A 23483-nucleotide genomic window follows, 5' to 3' on the forward strand; every position below is an offset into this window, starting at 1 on the left:
AGGTCACAGTGATGTTCCTTTTCATTCGCAGCAACAACACAACGTATGTCGGAGTTAATGCAGGCGCTGTCAGAGGAACTATATGGAACCCGAGTAAGGAGGGGCACTATTAGGCCGGAGTGTAGCGGTGAGAAACACTCGCCCTGCCCTGTTTTCTTCTCGGATTTCACCGGTTAACTGAACACAACTTTCCTATTGGTGTGTATTCATGCAGCGCCCAAAGAGCACCGGTTTCCCTATAGCTCCGCCATTGCGCCTGTCAGTGCAGGAATGAGCGGGGGCCCTTTGGACTAAACTTTCTTTAATGGGAAGGACGCAGGGCTGCAGCATTCCTCTTGACTGACTGGTAATCTATACTAAGTTATATCACCATGAGGGGCCGTTCTCCACGTTCACACTGCTCCTCTTCTGGGGGTTTGAAGAGAAGAATGCTCAGGGCCAAAACCAACGTGTCTGCACTAATCACCAAATTACACGTCCGCCTAAGCATCGACCTTACATCACCCACTTCAGAGGAGTTACTATTTTTAAGTTTTTTCCCATACGGTTAAAGAGGTTAGGAGAATTGAAAAAAATGCCACATAAAGTCAGTTGAAGGGATGTTCTACTATATGACCGTGTGTGTGATAGTGTTGTGGTGGTCATGGGGTCAGGTCGACACTTCTATAATTTGACGTTGCAGGTAAACGTCGCGAGATGTGTGACGTCTTGGCTTTTTGTGTAAATTTGATCATGTGCGTCGGTGACCTCCGTGCGTAAAATGTGCGTATTTTACCAATGCCATGTGCCACGCACCTGCTGCTTGTTGCCAACCGATCAACTCCCCCACCTCTCTTTCTCTCTCTCTCTCTCTCTCTCTTTAACACATATGCACACGCCCTCTCTATCGCTCTCTCTCTCTCTCTCCTCTCTCTCTCTCTCTCTCTCTCTCTCTCTCTCTCTCTCTCTCTCTCGCTCTCTCTCTCTCTCTCCCTCTCTCCCTCTCTTAAAGACAAGGGCAGCGTTTGAAAAAGCGCTCTTGTATTAAATTGTGATTTGGAGGTCACACAAGGCAGGAAGCAGTGATACAGGATCAGCGGTGTATAAGCTTCCATTATAGTCTACATGTAGGCTACCGTGCCTAGGCAGATGGGATCATTCTTCATGGTCAGGTTGGGAGGAGTGTGTGTGTGTGTGTCTGTGTGTGTGTTTGTGTGTGTGTGGTGGTGGTCATGGGGGGTGTCAAGAAATACTCCAGTCTAATGCTTATTAGTGTAGACTGCCATTGCACAAACCTCATCTTTTTAAACAAGCATAACATGAAAGCAACCCAACACTGGCTTACTCAAGCGAACACAACCCCCCCACACACCCACCCCCATTATGTGCACGCGCACACAAGAACGCGCACAACCTTGCACGAACAGCGCATATGGAGGCTGAGTGCATGTGTTGTGTGTGTGTGTGTGTGTGTGTGTGTTGGGGTGGGGGGCTTGGTGCAGGCTGTGATCTCTCGCCTAGTGCACACCGAGTGGACAGAGGCTGAGCAGCTTAAATAGAGCCCCAGCACCTGTGTTTTCTGCCGCCGTTCTCAGGCCTTCTTATAGCACGGCACGGCACTGCACAGCACTGATATGTGTGTGTGTGTGTGTGTGTGTGTGTGTGTGTGTGTGTGTGTGACCGCGCAGCCAACAAGCAGATATTATGCACACGCCATGTGCCAGGAATAAAAGGGGAACGACGAGGGAGTTTATCTTCAGCATTAATCTACAATAAATGATTAAACTGAAATCTGAAATGGGTTTACTTATGGCACCTTTTCCTACTCGTGTTTTTTCTTTAAGATTACTGTTAAACAACTTAAACAGCTTTTCATTTGGAATAAGAAATCATATGTTATATTATTTAGGGCTAAAGTTTCTCTGTAGCCATGGCCATTTGAAAAAAGAGATAATAGTATTTTCTCCAGTTATACTCTGCAGCTCATGTTGCAAATAATCGTACACATTTCCCACTCGACTGAATATTTCCACTGGATCAGATGTTTGGTGACTCGCCACCCTTCCACTGCCCCTCTTCTGCTCCCATGAATCGCTGATTGTTTCCCGGGGTCTGATGCTGAAGGCTATTGTCTGTCAGCTGGAGCTCCAGCCTGCCCTGGTACTGAAAGCACCGGATGAACCTGGACACGGACACCGGTCCCCCTGTGCCACCCCACACTTACAAACACACGCCCCTCGTCTCTTTCTTTAACCCTGCAGGTTTTTTGTGGGGATATGAAAAATCCTGTTCCATTTATTCAAGTCAATCGGCCTAAATTCCGCGGAGGCCTTTTGTATTCAAGCCTGTATCATTCAAATAAATAAAAATAAGGAAAATAATTAAATCCCAGATGGACTGAGTTTGTTTCTCTCAAGATGAAAGTCAAATATGGGCTCTATTAAAAACATTACTTGTACTCCAAGACTACAGACACGTTAATATAGGCTAAAGGTGAAATTAAAATGTTATTAGACGTTTTAAATATTTATGTATAAATATAGATTTAGACTATTTTTCTTTAAAAACGCTGTGTTATTTGGTATTCGGAGGTTTTCTGACAGGAAACAGAACAATAATATATTCATAGGAGTGTAGTTCGATCAATTGAGGTTATATTGGTGTAAAATGAAGGTGGAATGTTCTGCATCTTTTCTTGGTCATTTGATAACCGGATTAAATTTCAGAGCAAATGACGTCATCTAAACGTTTGTTTTGTAAAAAGAGAAAAACAGCCATGAATCTAAAACATGCATTGACCTATACGCATATCTCCAGCATGTATCAGTGATTGGCTTAATAAAAAAGCCTTGGCCTCGGTATGGCTCGCCTGGTGACACGCCTCCTTTTTGTGCCCATGCACTTAACAAAAGGTCAGGGATTGACCGGGGGGGCTGGGTGTCCTTATCAATTTAACCCCCATTTACAAAGCCATAGGATGGATTACCCGGGATGCCAAACTGCCCCAGCTCACAGACAGCTCCGACCAGAGGAAGGTCCACACTGTGGCGGGGTGGGGGTGCAGCAGCAGCAGCGGGACAGGCAGGTGCAGGGCAGGCCACAGACTCCAGGCTGAGCAGGGGCCAAACGCGTTCCTTGACTGCCATCTCGTGGAATTTAGGTGGAACAGCCACGACCTCAAAGCACGTCTTTCAAAACTGCTCCACTTACAGCAAGTGTCATGGAAAAGAGCAAATCTGTTTGACTTGTAATCCTGTAAATGTGGATTTTCACGGACAAGTGACAAGACACGTTTTCCTATACGTTCTTATTGTTTCTGGTAAATGTGGGACCTGGTGTTTGGACAATGTTTGTCTCCTCAACTTGAGCTTCATGCGGATGGAGCCACCAAAGGGTTCTGTAAGTGGTTATACCTTCTAGTGAGAGCATGATCTGACTACAGTCTGTAGCTGAGAGACAAACCATCCCATCAGTGCTGCAGCCGAAGCACAGTGTCTTCCTCGTGCTCTAGTTAATGTCAGTGTAGGCACGAAACATACACACACAGGCCTGCACCACGGGGACGACTGCCGGGCCAGTGAAGACATGCTTCCCTCACACGTGCACACAGTGTGTATACACACAGTACAGGGGCACATGCATTAAAGTTTCATTGCATGAAAGTCAAATGATGTTGGAACACTGAACCGGCATCTCCATTTAGTGCTAGATCAAGGATTCAGATGCCAGAGAGTGTAATGGAACCTCTGATCCCTGGTTAATTTTTCAAAACTGATACCCTGAGTTTGACGTGGGCCGCCAAGGAGCCAAGTGACTGCGTGTGTGTGTGTGTGTTATAGAGAGAGAGAGAGAGGGATGATGGTGGCGAGGAGGAGGGGGCATAATGGTGTCCGCTGGAGCACGGCCTTTTAGAGTTTAACTCCCCTTTTGTGGAGAGCTGGGGCAGGGGGGGGGGGGGGGAGCAGCCAACGAGAAGGTTTCACTGTAAATGGACAGTAAAACGCTTCCGGCAACTGGGCCTGTATCCACCATTAAGTCATGGCAGGCGGAGATGGGTATGACGGCACATTACATGCCATAAGCAATAACTTTTTTCATTTCCCCCACTTTGTACCCACTCGTATGTCCTAAAACGGTTTCAGCCCGGTTTCAGGTTCACGGGCGTGTATAACTAACCATTACCAGGGGTCAGTGGAGTCGATTGAAAGTTCCACCGGCCCGGCAGCGGGATGGAGATACATCTAACATTCACAGCCTTGTTAGCTAATAGAGCCTGGAGGTAAAAATGCACTTTGGGAGGAACTATCGGATCTGTGTATTTTAAAGCCTGCACATTGTGGCAGTCAAAAGGTCCATGGAATATTAATGCAGGATGAATTGAAAACACACAAACATTCGGTATTCTGCGTTAACATTTCAAAGAACATGTCTTCTTATTGTAGAGCAGCTCGACTATATTCTCCTCCTTTGGAATGTTCTATTGTCACTTCCCTCCTCACATATTCAGCTCCCTTTATCCAACTGAAAGGTTTTACTTGTTCCATAGCTGCTCTTGGATGGAGATTAACCATGTGGAAAAAATATGGGAGAAGTTTAATGAAATTCCTGTTTTCAAAATCCACCCTTTGCACTCCACTGTCAATGAGAGCATCTACTTCACAAGGTTCATGTAAGATGTAGCCGGCTATTTAATAACTGAGCTCCAGGGGCCCTCGGCTGCAGCCGGCTGTTTTGTCCGACCACTTTTTCTATTTTTAATAGGTTCCTGTACATGAGTCGGTCGTGGAGCATCTTTAAAGCACCGCTTTCAAAACGGCCCCTGTCCCGAGGTGGCCTCCAAAACACATGCATTATTCAGGCAGGCACCGGCCTTGTCCTCCGCACTCCTCGTCACTCGGTCCAGTTCAGCAAGCAGCAGCAGCTGCACAGCTCCCAGAAGGAGGAGGAAACACGGCCCGAGTGTTCAGGGCTCAGAGACCAGATGTATGAAGGTGGAGGAGAGAGACGCAGTTACAGGTCAACTCTCCATCACACTGAAGATGTTCTTCTCCAGGTCAAGAGCGTTATTTGAAGCCATTTAGTGAGGTGATGTATTATAAATATCAAACACCGTACTTCAATTAACTAATATGTATATTTTAGGTCTATAAAGAATATTCTGTGTAGCCTATTCGTATATAATTTTCTACTTCTGTTTTAATACGATATCAAGTCTTTGATTCTCTCCTCACTATCTCCTTTTCTCTCTACTTTACACACACACACACACACACACACACACACACACACACACACACACACAATTAGATTTGAGCACTGGGGAGGAAAGGGAGGGGGCAAAGGGAGGAGAGGCTGAGAAGCGTGTAAATGGTCAATTGGTTTAAGTCTGTGATGTCTGTTCTTGGTGTGACAATGTCAGTGGGTGATGTGCACATGTGCGTTCTTTGATTTGGCTGGTGTAATCCTCTCCAGTGTAACTGGAGGCCTTGAACGCCCTGCTCCGGCTGGAGGAGAGATGAGGGAGATGCTGGATAATGTTTGTTCTGGGATTAACATGTCACTTCCTATCACAGGGTATATGCAGGGTGCGAACACTGTGTGTATGAACGCACACACACTCAGATATATATTCATCTGTGTGAGTGGGTACTTGTACTGTATTCAGCTGTCTCATTGTGTTACACTGCCCTCTAGTGATCACTAAAAACCCACTTCAGTTTGAAAAAGCTTTTCTTTTAAACATATCTACACTGAATTAATTCTCAATTTGGAGGATAGATTTTTCAGAATGGTAATGTTTGTGAATTTTTCAGCATTGAACTGGTACAGTGATTATTCTGTTATTTTGATGCTGTCAAAGAATAAGATAAATAAAATGTTATATTCAATATAGTAAATGTTTTTAGTAGGTTGAAATTGATATTGAAAATCCTGCTTTTAAAGGCGTCTGCGACACCACATTTAAGTCTGTGACATTAGAACATGATAATATACAGTATTTTCTACTATTCCTGATAGGATAATCCCATTGGACTGCACCCACTGCCATTGACTATTAAATTAAGCTTCATGACACCAGAGCCAATGAACTCTGAGCTTCTCTGTGCAACTACTTTGATCACCGCTGTGCTGTTGAGCAAGGCACTCTCATCTCATATTCTCCAGATTAGCTTCCAAATGGCCACAATTCATGAGGAAATTTGACAATAAATTATGAAGTAAGATGTTATATATAAATAGCCACAGATAAGTCTATATTATATATTATATATAATTATATATTACCACCGTGGGGATAAAAAAACATTTTAAGGATTAAATACAGATATAAAATTTAAAAAAGCCTGGAATTGTTTGTTCTCACTTTGCAAACAGGAGTCATACAACGATCAAAAGAAATGTCCTACTTCAGCCACAAGGGGTCATCATGAGCTCAAGGTTGAACATTTGGCTTATTCCCGAATTGATAAAAACAGAAGAAAAGCCACCTGAAGGACAAATAACAAAAATGAAACATGAAAAACTATTATACTATATATTCACATATTTATAGTATACACTCTGCATCAGTACACAGCCGTTCTTGTTGCCTATGCAGGCCACCGATGACATTCATTTTCCAGATTCATTTCAGTAGTGTGTGTGTGTCAAGTCGAGTGTACACTAAATAACAAATGGTGTATAGAGAAGCTTTAAGGTCACTGACAGATATCCCCCCTCCCCCCCTCCTTCTATGCCGACATCTCATTGTGTGGTGAAATTACACCCGTGGCATGTTTTCTGCATTTCTCACCATACAAAATTGCTCTGGCTGGAACCCAGCAGCATTCTGAAGTGCAGCGGAGAAGCTAATCAAGCAGCAAGTGAGTGTCAACAAAGCAAATAGAGACTTGAAGCAGCTGCTGTGACTGAGGAGACACAACACGAGGAGGCCACAGCTTGGAAACCAGTCTACTGTGAGTTATCAGGGAGGAGAAGGCAGATGGAGAAGGAGCTATTTCTTTTGTTTTTTTGTTATCATTTCTCATGGTGACTCAACTCAATATGAAAACACACACACATCTGAGGATGAACGTGGAATTGAAAGACTTTTATTACATTTGTTCTGACATTGTGACCACAGTTAACATTAATGATGTCCATAATCGGGATGATTCTTACCTCTATATTGTTCTTTCTTCTCCTCCTCTACTTTGCGGTGCTTTCTGAATTGTGCCCCTGATAATTTCTTAAGGGGTCCAAGCTAATTCAATATTGCACATTGCTAAAGAGGGAAGCTGACAGGAAATATACTTGGTCTTATTGGACTATTAGCACATCACTTCATCCATCTCTCATGCTATGCCTTGATGTGTTGTTTCTCCACTTCCTTTAGACTATCCCTCCATTTGATGTCCCTTCAAGGTGCATGGTCGTACCTCAAACCTTTTGGAGCTGTTTGCTGATATTGGCTCAGAAGCACATTGTGTGAATACTTTGATTTTATTAATTTTTTCAATTTTTACCTGAAATTACTTTTCTATGTGACCCTACTTATAAACTGTAAGTGGCTCTACAGCTGACAATGATGCACCTTTATACAATATACTGCTACACAAGTACAGTTCTTTTTAAAAATCCATTTTCACATTTCGTAATTCATATTTGGCCTCTAGAAGGTTAGTACATGTGCACAGACAAGGGATAGGAATCCGAAGCTGTTTTTCAAGACATGGCACACCTACACTTTGAAGTGCATTTTTTATTAAAACTATTTCAGATAATTGAATGTCTACTGATGCATGTTGAAATGATTTAATTCTTTGCTTTGGCTTTTAGTGCTATATTAGGATTAAGGTGTAAACAGAGACAGTTTCTCTGTTTGAGAAGGAAATTCTCTTCTTCTAATATTAATGGTTTATCTACATTCTTCTAATAGACCTGTAGTTTATCTACTTGACGGTTAGTAATGTACGAGGTAGGTCTTTTAACAGCTCATTTGTTTTGAATACACAAGTATCTATCATCGCTACAACTGTGTACCCATCATCCATATTGTGTTGTGTACGACTTTGAAGGAGGTTTTCTCCTGTTCGTACAAAACGTTTGTGTCGCTTGTACTGTATGCAGTGTAATTAATTTCAATTTTCACCCTGACACAGTATGCTTGTTGCACACAGAGTACCAAAGGAGATGTGTTGATGGTAACATTTAAACCAGGATGCTGTGCTCTCAACGCATACTGCCTGTGACTATGCATTATTAATCAGCAAAGCTCATTCAGGACAACAGCTGGAGTGCAGAGGAACCCAGCAGCCAGCAGGGGGCAGCCTCAAGACATCACATGGAAACCAAAAGCAGCAGCAGACTGTGATTCTTGAAAGGCGTCAGAAGATAAGGTTGTAAACTACTGGTTTATTCTCTAACAATAGGTTTCTAAAGCATGTTAAATCATCCAATATCTCAAATATAAATGTAACTTTTAAGTAAGGCCAAGCAGCATTGAATGACACGGACACACACACACGATAATTTGTCCATCTTCTTATTGTGCTTATTTCCTCCTTCAAATCAGCGTATGTTGTGGCCTAGTTGGTAAAGTGGTCGTCCTTCAATAACGACTTTGCGGGTTCGAGTCCCACTATTTCCTCTCTTGATGCGTGCAATATACTGAACTCTGAATTATATTAACTGCAATATAATTAAAATTATTAAATGTAAAAAAAATTAAATTTAAATTAAATTAAAAAAAAAAAACTGCCCGCGCAATTCCGGCGCAATGGGTTTCTGCGCAGTGGTCTTCTGCGCCGGATGTGCGCAATGGGCTTCTGCGCAGAATGTGGGCAGTGGTCTTCTGCGCAGGATGTGCGCAATGCGCGCAGTGGTCTTCTGCGCAGAATGTGTCTTGTGCGCAATGGGCTTCTGCGCAGAATGTGCGCAGTGGTCTTCTGCGAAGGATGTGCGCAATGGGCTTCTGCGCAGAATGTGCGCAGTGGTCTTCTGCGAAGGATGTGCGCAATGGGCTTCTGCGCAGAATGTGCGCAGTGGTCTTCTGCGAAGGATGTGCGCAATGGGCTTCTGCGCAGAATGTGCGCAGTGGTCTTCTGCGCAGAATGTGCAGTGGTCTTCTGCGCAGGATGTGCACAATGGGCTTCTGCGCAGAATGTGCGCAATGGGCTTCTGCAGGATGTGCGCGCAGTTTTTTTTTTTTTCCCATTTAATTAAATTTAATTAATTAAATTTAATTACAAAAATTATACTTAATTTTGTTTAATTTTATTATACTTCATTTTATTTAATTTTATTATATTTAATTTTATATAAAAACAATTTAGATAAATTTTTTTGTAAACTGTAAACTGAACAATAAGACTGCTATCATTCGAAAATATGCACCGTTATCCCCAGGAAGACGAGACATAGATAGCAAATTGTTGGGTGATAAAAAATAGAACAAACTAAAAAGACTTGGTGAAATGTGTTTGAAGATCGAACTGTGAAAGTAAAGTTACAAAGCTGGTTTTACCGTAATGAGTCAAACAGCGCGGTTCCATTTGAAAAGATTCTCTGAATACAGTCGAGATGGCGAATCTCTCTTTAGAAATGTTAGGGACACAACAGTTGTTTCGCCCTAATCAAAATCCCCCTCATCCGCACCCATGAGTTCGGACCCAGCTCCTGTGTCCACTGGTGTCCTGGCAGCGTAGTGGCGGCGTAGTGACGTCATGATAAATCAGTCTCTTGTGCCGCCCTCTCGGCATTTTGTACCAGGAGCCGCCCCTGCCAGCCGAGGTATCACAGCCGATCTGTGCCACCTCTTGGTGTTTTGTGTTATGTGTTTTGTGTTATCAGGGTCTCGTCCCCCTCCCTGACCTGTGTGCAGTTACACTCTCTGATCACTGGGTGAGAGCAGCGTTCAGCTCAAACAGGGGCACGTCAGCACTTTTCTGTTTCACTCACAACTCTGCTGCCTTCTGATAAATGATGGAGAAAATCCAAATACTGAGCTTTCATCACGTCTGTCCCGAGCTTGCGTTACTCTTTAAACAAATCCACAGCGCGCTGAGTGGAGCGAACACAATGTGGCAGTGTGTGTCCGTACAGTGTGTGAGTGGAGGGGTTGGGTTTCATGGGCATCTATACGTCTCAGGTCACTTGGTGTTTATTGTTGTCATAGGATCATATAAAACGGTTCGTGTTGATCGAGCAGACACATTCATTCACACTCACCCCCCCCCCCCCCCCCCCCTTGCCTCCTTTTACAGTACGGTTGCCATGGTGACAGGCTTCCCATCTCAGGTGCTGGGAATGGACGAAGGAAACAAAACTACCTCTGATTTTTTTTTTATTTTGAGATGACTTTTACAAAATGACAAGATATGACTGTGATAAAATACTTATTTCTGCATAAGTCTTATTGGCCTCACTGTTATTGGCTGCCTAACTTTGAGGGGCGTTAACTTACAAATTACATTCTGCACTATTTCCTGCAGCCGGCCTTCAATGCAAAGTTTGTCTCAGTTGTTTTTATTTTCAATCATTAAGTCCTCTTTTTTATTTTTCATCACAATGCCAACATTAAATCGTGTGCACACACACTGTGTGCTGAGTCAGCGGTCTGGCAGGTTGAACCCGTTGCTGTGTTTAGCTGGAAACAGATGAAGGAGCGTCCACTGTAAACACCCAGGAAGAGAAACCCAGTGTGCACAATCAACACTTATACTGATCAATCCAAATTAGAGAGGAAGGTCTCTTCAGCCACTCATGAGCCGGAGCAGTGGATCGGTGAATGAGAGTCATTTCATTTATTCTCCCTAAACCACTATAACATGTTAAAGAAAGTAATGTTTTTCTCTAGTTGTAAGTAGTATTACTCTTTACCATAAGACACATCCAGGAAACATTTAGAGCAATGAACATATAACTAGAATCAGGTTTACAAAAGAGCCAAATAGAAAAATATGTTTTAACACAAGGCTAAATGGGACAGAAGTGCTGAACTGTGTTGTAAAATATCTGCTGGCCGTGTTCACAGTGATACTGTGCAGAGCTCATGCAGAAGGGATTAAGATGCCACACACCTGGAGCTGGAATCCGGCTGGAATACCAACATCTTTCCAGAGAAATACAGGTTTATCTTTTTAAGTTTCGAATTTCGCCCCCGATAGAAATTGCATTTGTCCTTTTCATTAGAATTCCGAGCTCCTCCTCGACGGGCCTGAAGCCATTGTTATAAAATGCTGCTCTGTTTCATACGAACACTTATAAACTTTGTGAGGAAACTTAACTCGGTACATTGAGGTTTATTGATTGAATCCATTGGATTTGGTGGAAAAGTGGTTTTTCTGTACCACAGACGCTGACATATCCATAATGACAAAAGCATTTCATTCATTAAACGGTGACTATTACAGTCATGGAAGATTAAAAGCAAACCAACCAGAGAAGAAACCACAGAACCCTAAAGAGTTAAAAAAGGAAAAAGGTACATTTTTTACGTGTGTTATGCTCCTTTGGTATCAGACAGTAACAGGAAAGGGAGGGTGACTAAACTGATGAATGGACTAGTTTCACCACAGGTTCTCTGGGTGTCACTCTGCGCTGCTAGTTGATATAACATCAAGTAGAAACAGGGCCAGGTCGGCCGAACGTGAGTTACAGAGCACTATGAAAATCTCCTGCATGATTTAACCTGCCCTTTGGCGTTCGGAGTGAACACCCAGTGAAAGCATAAAGAACGGCGTAGTCAATCTTTACACTGGACAGATTTAATGGAACGGTGTCCGGTGACAATAGCTGGAAAAGCCATTGGAGTGAACCTAATGCGATCAGAATGGCCCGTGTCTGTCTCCCATCTCGGAATTTACAGTAGGGGGAAAAAACACAGGTGATCCTTTCTTAACCCCGAGTGTAACACACACACACACACACACACACACACACACACACACACACACACACACACACAGACACACACACTCTTGAACACTCTTGCACACACACACACACACATCAGGCTGCAGCTTTTCCCCCCTGCACAACCTCCCTCTTCTTCACGTCTTCACATTTAGTATCTATAAGCTTCATGTAAACCTCTGACATTGTGTTATGTTGTACACAAGTTAAAGTGTTAATTTGTGCATTTGTCAGCAGCAGTAAAAACTCCCTCTGTGGGCGCCCACAGCCATTTAGGGCTGGTGTGTAAACACAGGACAGTGAACGGCACTGTGGTAAAAAAAAAACAAAAAAATAGAAAAGCAGCTGGGATAATATGAAATAGTGTATGTCTTCAAAGGGGAAATTTTATATTTGCTCACGAACACAGGACATTAAATCAAACTCAAAACTAGAGCTGTTTATTATAAACCTTTTATTTACCGATTTATTATAAATGAAAAACTTACAGTAAAGTGTTTACTTTGGTCCTTTTGTTGAAATGAAACTTTCAGTGTTTCACTCTATCTGAACCAGTCATCTGTTGACATGTCTCCTCTCGTCTCTGGATGTGGAGACCTTTCACTCGAGCAAAGGGCACCCCCAGTGTGCGTGTGTGTCTGTGTGTGTGTGTGTGTGTGTGTGTGTTTTGTAACAGTATGCGTCCAGCACACAGGGAGCGTATTAATGCTCACACTCCCCCGGCCATCCCTCTTTCTTTCTTTCTCTCTCTCTTTTTTGACCGTAACTCTACACCATGCACCCTCCTCCCTACTAACCCCCCCCCCCCTACTGTTTTATCCTGTTTTATGGGCCACACCTGATACACCAAAAAAAAAAAGAAGGATAATTGCCGAGGAGAGGCTGAAATCCATGTGCTCATCAATAAGCACTTGAATCAAATAGACACTGAGGTTTTAATACGTTAAACATGATTGTGTCCTGAGAATAAAATATTTGTATATAACAATTTAGTTAGTTTGTGTCAGTTGATCATGACTGAAACTGTGGACGTGCTTAAAATGCAATTTTCTTATTTTCTCATAGTATTATAAGTGAATTACTGTAAAGTACCTGTCAGTCGGCATGGAGGGATTACACATTCCCATCCTGTGTTTGAATTATTGATGTGGAGGCTCGGTCTGGTTTCAAAATTTAAATGCGACTCCGGAGTTGGTTTGTGTCTGAGTCTGAAACTTTGGTTCTTGGTTTGAACACGTGCTCAGTTTCATCTGTAAATGTTTGCATGAAAACATTTTCAGCTGGATTTGAATTCATGTCAGATTTAGATCCGGCCCCAGACACTAAAACTTTTGTACAAGAATCAAAATGAAACTTTTAAATTATTTTTTACCAGAGAAGTTATTCACATTTTCTATGATTTGTGTCATTAAGGCCGAAATAAATTTCTGTCTAATGGAAAAGACAATATAACAATTACTATACATGCATTTGGTATAGAGGCTAAACTTTGTGTATTTTACCTGGTGGTGTTTACTGTCCGGCTCATCCTCCTCCTGGCGATGCAGTTACAGCTCTTACATTGTGTCCTCTCATGGTTTTTACATTAGCAAAGTGGAATTTCAGTATTAAGCATGTTATTCTCATTCCATGTGAGAGTTTGATCTGTGTTGATGAATGTTCTGCTTCAGACCACAACCAGACGAGAGGAAAGAGTTTGTCCTTCTCACTTAATGTTAAGTGAAGCTGATGCACATTTCAGGTCAGATGGAGAAGAAGAGAATATGGTAAACACATTGAACCAAAGGATTTTTCTGCTGCATATAGAAACATAAATTATTTTTGTTGTAAAATCTCAGGAATTCATTTGAAACTAAGTGATGCACATGTTTAAATAAAGTGGAACACACCTTGTTGTGTTGCTTTGGAAGAAGCTCACAGTATAAAGTGGGTATTTAATGACAGAGGTGATGCAGTGAGCTGCGCAGGGGCTAGGATCTGCAGTCACATTATATATAAGTAAAATTAATCAAAACTTTCAAACTAACTTGTCAGCAAAGCACTGAACTCGAGATGCAACAAGTGGAACATCATTTGTTTCAGAAACAATTCATCTGCACCACCATCCTCACAGTGAACTGGAGCAGTGACTGGGATCTGAGCTCCTCTCATGTCTGTTAAATCATTGGACTTCAGACACACTTCATCTTTAAACCGACACGACGGTTCCACAAACCAGCCACGACCCAGACGACCTGGGTCCGAGCCTCCGGGTCCTGCCTCGGTTTCCTCGTGCAAAGTGGTGAATCTCTTGCAGGTTTTGAGGCGACTGCTATAAAGGTTTGACCTCTGACCTCCCTTAAGGGGGTCTAAGTGAAAAGAGAGATTTCCCCACTGGGACCAATAATGTGTCACATTATAACTGTTACCGCTGTTGCTGACAGTTCTACTCATCGTGTTAACATCACGTCAGACGACGTTTCAGGTTTGATGAGTATCTGAAAACACTGTTTCCTATTTTTATGAGTTCTCTGCATCAAATACATTCAAATCATTTTGAATTGAGAATTGAATCCACTCAGATTCAGCTAAAACAATATTGTTGATATTTCTTACTTTGCAAAGCATATTTTTGGAGATACCTCATCATTTAGAGCTATTAGTGACTCACTCAGTCATTGTGCTCACTTCTCTTTGTCATGGTGTCTTTATCGTTCTTGCATTTAGTCATTTAATACTGAATTATTATATCATAAAATAGTGCAATAAATTCAAGTTTTAAATTATGTCTGCTTCCTCTCAGCCTTCGGTCCTCTGCTCTAACAACCATTTCCACTGGGATGTGTACAAACACCTCTTCCGTTCAAACAGGATTTCAGAGACCCCCCCCCCCCCCCCCCCCCCCCTCAAAGATTAAAGTGTAATCCACCAATTACTTGGCTACTTACAACTGCACGATTCACGATTCTGTTGTACTGAAGACAACCTAAAATAACCGGGACCATCAAAACTAGATATGACTTTATAAAATCATCTTAATGTCTCCATGCAGCTGTTTAATTATTAATGTGCAAACCACCTGAGAAATTGAAATGATTGCCCTATTTAAAAAAACACAAAGAGAGAACGAGAGATAAGTTCTTGGTTTAAATGTTCTTAAATATTCAGAGAAATTTGCAAAAATAAATTGTATCCTTCAGATAGAACAAAAAAAATTGGGAAATGTCTTTCACTATTAAGTGCTACAGAAGTGAGGATACAAAATATTATTGTTATTTAAATAAAATATGGAAAATATAACAACGTAGTAAAAATGCATAAAAAGCAAAAACAACAATAAAAGCAGCGATAATCTGCAGCAGACAGGTGGAGATCAATAAATCATTCAATCAATAAACTAAGATCACGAATGTGCACACGAAGCATTTATGGTGAAGCTATAATTTTAATCATAATGATAACTCAGTGATATTTTGTCCCGGGCCAATGAAAACACAGATCTCAGGTCAGAACAGCTCAGTTCCTATAAACCTGTTGTCTGGTGAACAGAGTGAATGGATTGGATCTTTACGACGCCAGGACTCCGCTTCTCTCCGGATCTCTTCACAGCTCTTGTCCCGAGGCAAAGTGGGATTAACTCCTTCATCTCTAAGAGACTAAACACTTGACGTTTAATATCCGCAACATCCTCACCTCGTGCTGAACCGACTGGCGATTAAAACGCAGAGAGTGTGCGCGAGAAACCAAGACGTGTTCGCACCTGTCTAACTGTTTACGCTGCGTTCAGAGGCCCATGACTCCAATAAACCGGCCGCCATGGCACCATCTAATCGGCGTTTATAACACTGGTGGATTTTCCGAACACCTTCTGCCCAACCACCGTTTAATGGCCTCCCTTCCCCTACGTGTGCACAGATGGCGCACTCACAATGTGCACGATCCAAGGCGTTGTGGTAACAGGGGGAAAGTGCGAGGAGACGAGGCTCTGAGCTGTTTCAGTGCAGAAACCAGCTGCTGATATAAAGCCCGAGTGGACTTCATCCTTAATTATAAAGCGTCCGTGCGCTACGTGCGTAATTGACCTTCAAGCGTCAGGAGCTTAAACAACCAGGTGCGACGGCTCCTCTCGCGCTGACGATCAGGAGCGAGACGGTTCACACACTCCCAGTGTGGACTTTTCGTATTTACTCTTCCATTAGAGCCGGCTGATCGCGTAAGATGATTTATTACTGGGACACAATAACCCATCAGAGTTTTTTTTACGCGTAAAAGAAAACAAAGTCCTCCACCCATTTGGATGAGAAAACCCCGTCCAGTGAAGTGAAGAGCTGTGACGACATATAGGCCCATGTCAGAGGTCTCCATTACTGTAAGTTATGGGTTAGAAATCTGCGTATTTGCTTTTTTCAGGTTGTGATAAACATCAGCTGTTAAATGAATGAACTGCACAGGAGTAAAGACAGAAGTGCGGCACAAAATAGTTCCTAATAAAAAGATACCGCAGAGTAAAAGCACGCAGTCCCACCTGGCCTTGTGGCCTCTCAGAGGGAGGTACAGGTGGGAGGTGTGTGTGTGTCTGTGTGTGCGTGTGTGTGTGTGTGTGTGTGTGTGTGTGTGTGTGTGTGTGTGTGTGTGTGTGTGCGTGTGCGTGTGTGTGTGTGTGTGTGTGTGTGCGTGTGTGTGTGTGTGTGTGGATCTTTTTTCTGTCCTTGTCAAACTCCACTCTACCCTTTCGTTCCCCTCAGCCGAGCGCACAGAGACAACGACTCATCACCTCGACATCAGTCAGAAACCCTCATATGAATGTGAGCCACTCTCCTGCCTGTGATGGCCACACGCTCCACGTGCTTCACTCTCTTGACTTGTGTTTTTCTTACAAAGTGAGTGTCGACATTTTTCTCTTTTTCTCCCTCCCTCGATGAGGACTTGGCTGAACTTTGACCCTTTAGTCACAATCATCACTTCAGAAAAAACAAAACTCCCTATATGTCTATAAATAAAAATAAAATCCAGAAACACAACAATTCAACTCGTATTTAAACGAGACCAAATACTAATAGGCTATGAAAGTAGATTCCTAACATTTTAAAAGCTCCTAATTACTGCAGCATATTTACTTCTTGCGTTTCCATTTGAACTACACGAGCCAAGGACACAGGGCTGCAAACGACTCGTGGGGGGACGAGGGGAAGCAGATAGTTATCCTGCTTCACGACCTCACTTGCAGCATTTATGATTAGACTGCAGATAATCCCGGGCTGTGGAGCCGTGCACGCCGGCAGTCTGCCCACACATAAAGCACAATATCCCCTTTCTTAGCTGGCACATGTGTCAAAGGCGAAGAGCTCCTGAGTTTCTCTTTTTTTCTTCCTAATGCACATATACAGATCTCCCTGTGAAGCAACTGGTGGTTCAATGCACAATCAGAAGCCAGAGGAGAATCCGCCACAGCTCAGAACTATCGTGAAAATTAAATTATATTAAAAGGTGCTAGTTATTTAAAGTAAAGTAAAATTACAAGTGCAAAGGAATATATTTGAAAATGCACACACATCATCCAGTAAACACACCTCCTGTCATTCTGTAAAGGTTATTTTTGCCTGCAGCTGATGTGAAATATAAGTAAAAAAGGAATATTTGCTTCGTCTGAATATAATTTTTAAATGCCTGTATTGACTTGAATGATTAAAAAAAATATAATAGGCAACATAAATATAGAAAGTGACAAATATGTGTCATGAATCATCCAGAACCAAAAGAAACCCTTGACCTTAATTCATGGAGTTCTTTTTTCTTCATTTTATTGTAAAGGGTAAATATGAAACTATATGTTGAATTGTTTTTTATGTTTTCATCATTTATCGCAAACTTTACATGCAGGCTCTATCCAAAAATGAAAAAAATGCAAATAATAATATTAATAATAATAATATCAAGAGATTAAGATATTGCATATTTTCACGGGTCTTAAAAGACACTTGAGATATCATACTCAATAACATCCCCCCCACCCCCATTCCCACCCACTCAAAAATAACAGGGGTCATGGCTCTGTGTAAACAAAACGAAAAATAAGAAAGCGATGGGTACCTTAACTCTGAGTCTGTGGATTCATCTAAACCCCTCAAATAACAACGATAATAATAATAACAAAGAATTAAGACATTTTATTGTTATTGTTTTCAACAGTATAACATGTTGCGTTATTATTATTATTACATTCCGGGTAAAATACTTTTTTTTACTTCTTTCTTTCTTGACTTTTTTTATTTCTATATATCCTTTTTTAAATTTTTTTATTTTATTTATTTTTTACCTAAAACGACCTTAGTTCCACTTCATCTTGTGTCTGCACCACCACTGCTAAAAAAAATGCTTCGTCCTATAACAAGTCACATGATCTCAAATTAATTCATTCAAGGTGCCAATGAAAGTGAAAAACATGGCGATTGTTATTTTTTATTAATTCTGAAGACTTTTATTTAAGTGCTCTGCTTTGACACTTGTTTCTGGAAAATCCTTGAAACAAGCAGAAGTTTAAATTTAGGGGCTAAACGGAGGCTCTGCTCCCACTTGCAGATCTTTCCCCTCCACTTGTATAAAAACGAGTTTAACTGTAGAAAGTGAGACTACATGACTTGTTACGGTGGCCTGGTTCACCACCGTACCTTTCCACAAGTGGTTGGAGCTCGTCTTACGCCACCTTCAAGGCTGAATTACTTTTCCAGAAAGAACGGTGGAGAAAAAAAAAGGTCTGGAGTTTATTCAAGTGCGGCGGGGGGTTTTAAGAGCCAAGGTCCACTAGATTAGAAGACATCGAGTTCAGTATGGTGTCGTGGTGCATGGAGTGGTGATGGTGCACCGAGTCCACGCCGCTCGGTACCGGGATGGCGCTGGGTCCCTGCGGCGGCGCGAGGCCGTGCAAGGACTGTAAACCGGTGTTCGAGCTGAGGAGCAGGCCCGGGCTGTGGGACGTGTGGTCCGGCGTCCCCGACGGGGTTTTATCGTCGTCCGAGCTCCCCAATAGAGTCTTATTTCCATTCATGGAGGAAGTCAACGGGTTGTGACCATTGCCGTTGGAGTTCTCGTTGTTTTCTCTGCGAGTAGAAAATAAAAAAAATACACATGTAAATTAGTCTGGTGCGAATGGGAGCAGACGAACTCCTGGAACATGTCAGGCAGCAGGAAACTGTGCAGAATTAAAAATTATAGTCACGACTAAAGTGAATTAAATAAACTAGACAATTTACATGCAAATTAAATAAAAGTTTGTAAGTAAGCTAATTGAACACAAGCAATAATTCTTAAAATACACACACACACACACACAGCAAAAATATTCTTCTGCATGCCCTTTTACGCACGGGGATTTTAATTAGGTTACCATATGAGGAGCAGCCATAATACGCGTAAAAGTACCACAAACGATCAGTCTAATGATTTATCAACGTTCATACCCTCGTGTTTCAAGGTGCTATCAATTAGTCATTGGAATAACTAGAGGCCATCGCTCAGTTGACTGCAGCAGCACAGAGTTACAGTAAATGTCTAAATAAGTGTGACCCGAAAACAATAAACCTGTTTGTGCGTAAAAGCTGTGGTGTTTGCAGCAAATTAATTGATCCAGCGTGACCTCTGACGCCGACACTGGCTCGGCCTCTCTGACGTCTGAATAAATGACAGGCCTAATTGTTGCTAAACGCGTGCGTGTTGCATGTGTTCCCAGTGGCGAGGCTTCCCTCAGTGGGAAGACATGATTTACGCGGAGCTTTCAGCCCGAATTAGTGGCCAGAGGGTGAAAGGAGACACCGAGGCAGCGAGCACCTGACTGGAACACGTCTCCCAGACCTCTATGCGCCTCACCTGTGTAATTCACTAAACTTTGAAATGTACAAACGACTCAAAATTAAATGTCAACCGGGGATACGTTTAGCTCTCCACATCAACTCTACCGCACAACAACTTTTAAACGTGTTCTGAGATGTTTCGTCACTTTTCTACCCTGTGGTTCTCTCCAGTGTCAGGAAGCTTAAAAGTAGTTTCTTCCTCTGATCTTGACGTGAAAGTCCTCTCATAATAAGTGTGATTACCAAAACATAAAAGTCAGGTAAATACAGCTTTTAAAGCCTTGTAATTTGCCTCACAACCAGCCTTTAATTCTTTTTTATTTCTTTTGCATTTCAACTTTTACGCAAGGCCTGCCCAATTATCACAAACATATAAAAGTTTACTGAACTTTAAAGTTACAAATATTTTAGCTTATAAGAAGAAATTCTTCAACTATATACAAATCGTGCACTTACTGGTGTTATTATTAAATTTGTGAAAATATCTTAATATAATAAACTGGTATAATTGTAAATAAAAACGTCTACAGTTGTAACAGTGGCTGTTTGTGGCTCAAGAACATTTTTATTTAAAGTTTGACTCCTGGCTTTTTTTTTTTTTAGCTTGAAGTCAGAATAACAAAAAGAACTTGGTAAACAAAGTCTGAGAAAAGTTTGAAGTGTTTCTCTTCTCCTACCTTTCCTTCGCCTCCGCCGCTCGGTCTCTCTGTCGTCGGTTCTTGAACCAGTTGCTGACCTGCGTCGTGGTGAGTCCCGTGCCTTCGGCCAGCTCCCTCTTCTCCCGCGGAGACGGGTACGGGTTGTGGGTGTACCACTCCCGCAGGACGCTCCGGCTCTTCTCCTTGAAGCAGTAGCTCGTCTCCTCTCCGTCCCAGATGGAGCGGGGCAGCGGGAACTTTCTCCGGACGCGGTACTTCCCCACGGCGCCGAGCGGGCGGCCTCTCAGCTTCTCCGCCTCGATGTAGTGCGCCTTGAGCCACAGCTGCTGCATCTTCGGGTGGTTGTGAGGCGAAAACTGGTGGCTCTCCAAGATCTTGTACAGCTCTCGGAAGTTCCCCCGGTGGAAGGCGACCACGGCTTTCGCCTTGAGCACGCTCTCATTCTTGTGGAGGTGCTCGCACGCCGGCAGGGACCAGAGGAAGCGTCCCAGTCGCTCGATGTTCCCCCCTTGCTGGAGGACTTCGCACACACACGCCACTTGCTCCTGCGTAAACCCAAACGTCGGGAGCATGGACATGGCGAAAACGTAAACCAAAGCAGATTAGAGTGTGCCTTGCTTCCACGTCTCCCTCCTCAGTCTCACATCAAATCAAAACGCGTAAAGTCCATAAGCGACAAAAGGTTCCCCCAAAAAAAGAGCCGCCGAAAAGCTCAAGTGCCCAGGGACAGGTAGTATCCAGCTGCGTGCTGAGGGGCAGACTCAAGTCCATTCAGCCATGCAGAACCCCGGGCGACGACTCCTTCAGAACGCTGGTGAGAAAAGAGAGAAAGTTGCGACTCCTTCCAGCGTCCTCCTCCACCTTTTCTACGCCGTTTCAAAATCACCTACTCCCGCAGACCGGGCTCGCTGGCTCGTTTTAATAATATTATTCTAAGCTGGCAAGACAAGCGATTATGTGAACTCTGATTGGTCGGTTATTTGACCCGGGGATGGTGAGGATAAGACAATAGCCTTAGTCAAATTATTTGCCATGGTTACGCTGTCACTCAAAGTAACCTGATAGGCTTTGAGGTGGCTCCCTGGCAGAGTCCGCCCAATTGTTCCCCCTCACGCGCAGGCCCGCCTACCAATAGAATTATTGCTCAGATTTTTCTTCTAAAACTGTTTTTCTCTCCACTCCACCTCCACGTTGACAGACACCTCGGGCAGCCAAAGAGCGCAGAGCAGGGGGGGGGGGGGGGGGGGGTGCGGAGAGGGAGCGCAGCGCTGATCCCGCAGCCCGGGGAAGGATGGCGCCAGAGCGCACGGAGACCTGCGGCTGCTGTGCGTCCTCACGCCGCTGGCAGCTCTCACACAGCCGATCAATCAACGCCTGCAACTTTTAAAGTTAGTTACGTTCCTATAGCTGGAGTGACCGCAAACTGCTGACATGTGCTGCAGCTTCCACAGAGAGCAGTTTGGCAAAAACACACCGGAGCTGCTCTCGGTCTTTGCCTTTGACGCACGAACTATAAACAAATACAAACAAAAATAAATTATGCAAATTATGCAGTAGAGGCCAGCGATGCAAATTGTTCTCACCTCAAACTTATTTAGAGAAAATTTATTTGCCTTTACGTTAAAGTTAAATCTGTAACAGTCTTTTGTAAATAGGACGTTTGTCAAGGTTTTAACGGTGGATCATTGAAGAAACATCATATTTTATTTTGAGTGTTTATAAATATGGAATAGCTTCACACACACTATTTAAATATACGTCATGTCACATACTGTGACCATCAATATATAATTAATATGTACAGATATGATTGTGCGATATATTATTCACACATGATCTTAAATTACATCTATTGACTAGGTTACATTAATAATTCAATCTGGTATAAATATGAATTTTCAGGATTATGTGGATGTGTTGTTCTGCAGTTGATTATAACAGGCTGCTGCCGTGGTTACGCTTATTATTTCATGCATGTGACAACAAACACGATGATGAACATCTGAGGGGTGAGCCAGTGGCTGCAGGAGCGCGAGGAATGGCAAACAATCTTAAGGTGTGCCACCGGACTAATGGAGGAATCAGGAGTTGGTGCGCGCTGCAGGAGTTTGTTGGACGCAGCGCGCAGGAGGAGCGCGCAGTGTGTGAGCGACGGGGGGAAGAAGGAACGCGGCACCGAGCACATCACCGGCGGTGGGACCAGAACATCTCCGTTTGCATTGAAGTCATCGGGGCTGACGCGCTTTGGAGGAGAGACGAAGTCAGAGAGAATCAGAATCACACGCTGGCTAAGAGGAGAAGATTCGAAGACGAGCTCTGGGTAATTATTTCAATCCGATGGTTGTGAGGATTTTTTGGGGGAATATGGATTTAAATTGTTTTAAAGAGGTCGATCAGAGGAGGACTTTACTTGTTGAATGGATGAGTGTTGCTCTCCACACTGCAGCAGGTATTAGACGGGGCCGGTGCTGTGGTCAGGTTTATGTGTGGAGTGTTTGGGACCAGAGATTGACCAGCTGGTAGATTTATTTCACCTACACCATGGGACCTGTTCATTAGAGATGCGATAGTTTGTGTACACCCACACCACTACACACAGACACACACACACACACACACACACACACACCACTGACAGACCTGTTTCAGCTCTGGACACAACAAGTTCAAGCAGAATCCACGTCACATGGAAAATGGACAGTGTTAAAAAATCATTCATCATCAAATCATTATTATGTTTATTATTATTATTATTATTATTATTATTATTATTGTGCGTAATTTGACACCTTTACCTGCACACAACTTAATTTAATATTTAGAAGATAATAAGTTGTGAATAAAAATCATCAGAACATCTAAAGTTCCAGGTCGGTGCAGCCTCAGACATCAGGGGCGTTTAAAGAACTTTGAGTTTAATCAAACTTCTCCTCTCGCCGCGGAGTGATTTGTCAGAGCTCCGCCGCTGCTCGGGCCCGACGAGGAGGAGCAGACCGTTCCTCTGAGCTGCGGCTGCTTCTCTCTGAATTATCAGTGTAATTATGAAGTGAGTTTATCACAGGGAGACGAGGCGCGGTGTAAGAGGAGCCTGATCCCTGTTTCCGTGTTGTGTTCCCCCCTCGGT

At 43.0% G+C, this 23483-nt stretch overlaps 1 protein-coding gene across 1 annotated transcript; it reads right to left on the bottom strand.

The window, feature by feature from the left end:
* Positions 1-17898: 17898 nt before the first annotated feature.
* six2a (SIX homeobox 2a) lies at positions 17899-21237 on the bottom strand. The gene is made up of 2 exons (XM_053436584.1): positions 20378-21237; positions 17899-18950 (listed from the first exon to the last, which is right to left on the bottom strand). Exons 1-2 carry the CDS (start codon positions 20935-20937, stop codon positions 18638-18640), a joined length of 873 nt encoding a protein of 290 aa, XP_053292559.1. The 5' UTR covers positions 20938-21237; the 3' UTR covers positions 17899-18637.
* Positions 21238-23483: the final 2246 nt, after the last annotated feature.

This window comes from Pleuronectes platessa, chromosome 12 (genome assembly GCF_947347685.1).
Source record: "Pleuronectes platessa chromosome 12, fPlePla1.1, whole genome shotgun sequence".
NCBI classification, from domain to species: domain Eukaryota; kingdom Metazoa; phylum Chordata; class Actinopteri; order Pleuronectiformes; family Pleuronectidae; genus Pleuronectes; species Pleuronectes platessa.

What these genes read in the sequence shown, in the direction of transcription:
- six2a (XM_053436584.1), bottom strand. Translation starts at nt 20,937, where the DNA reads ATGTCCATGCTCCCGACGTTTGGGTTTACGCAGGAGCAAGTGGCGTGT. An exon ending in GCGGCGGAGGCGAAGGAAAG is followed by an intron (nt 18,951 to 20,377) that starts GTAGGAGAAGAG and finishes TTCTACTCGCAG; the next exon opens with AGAAAACAACGAGAACTCCA.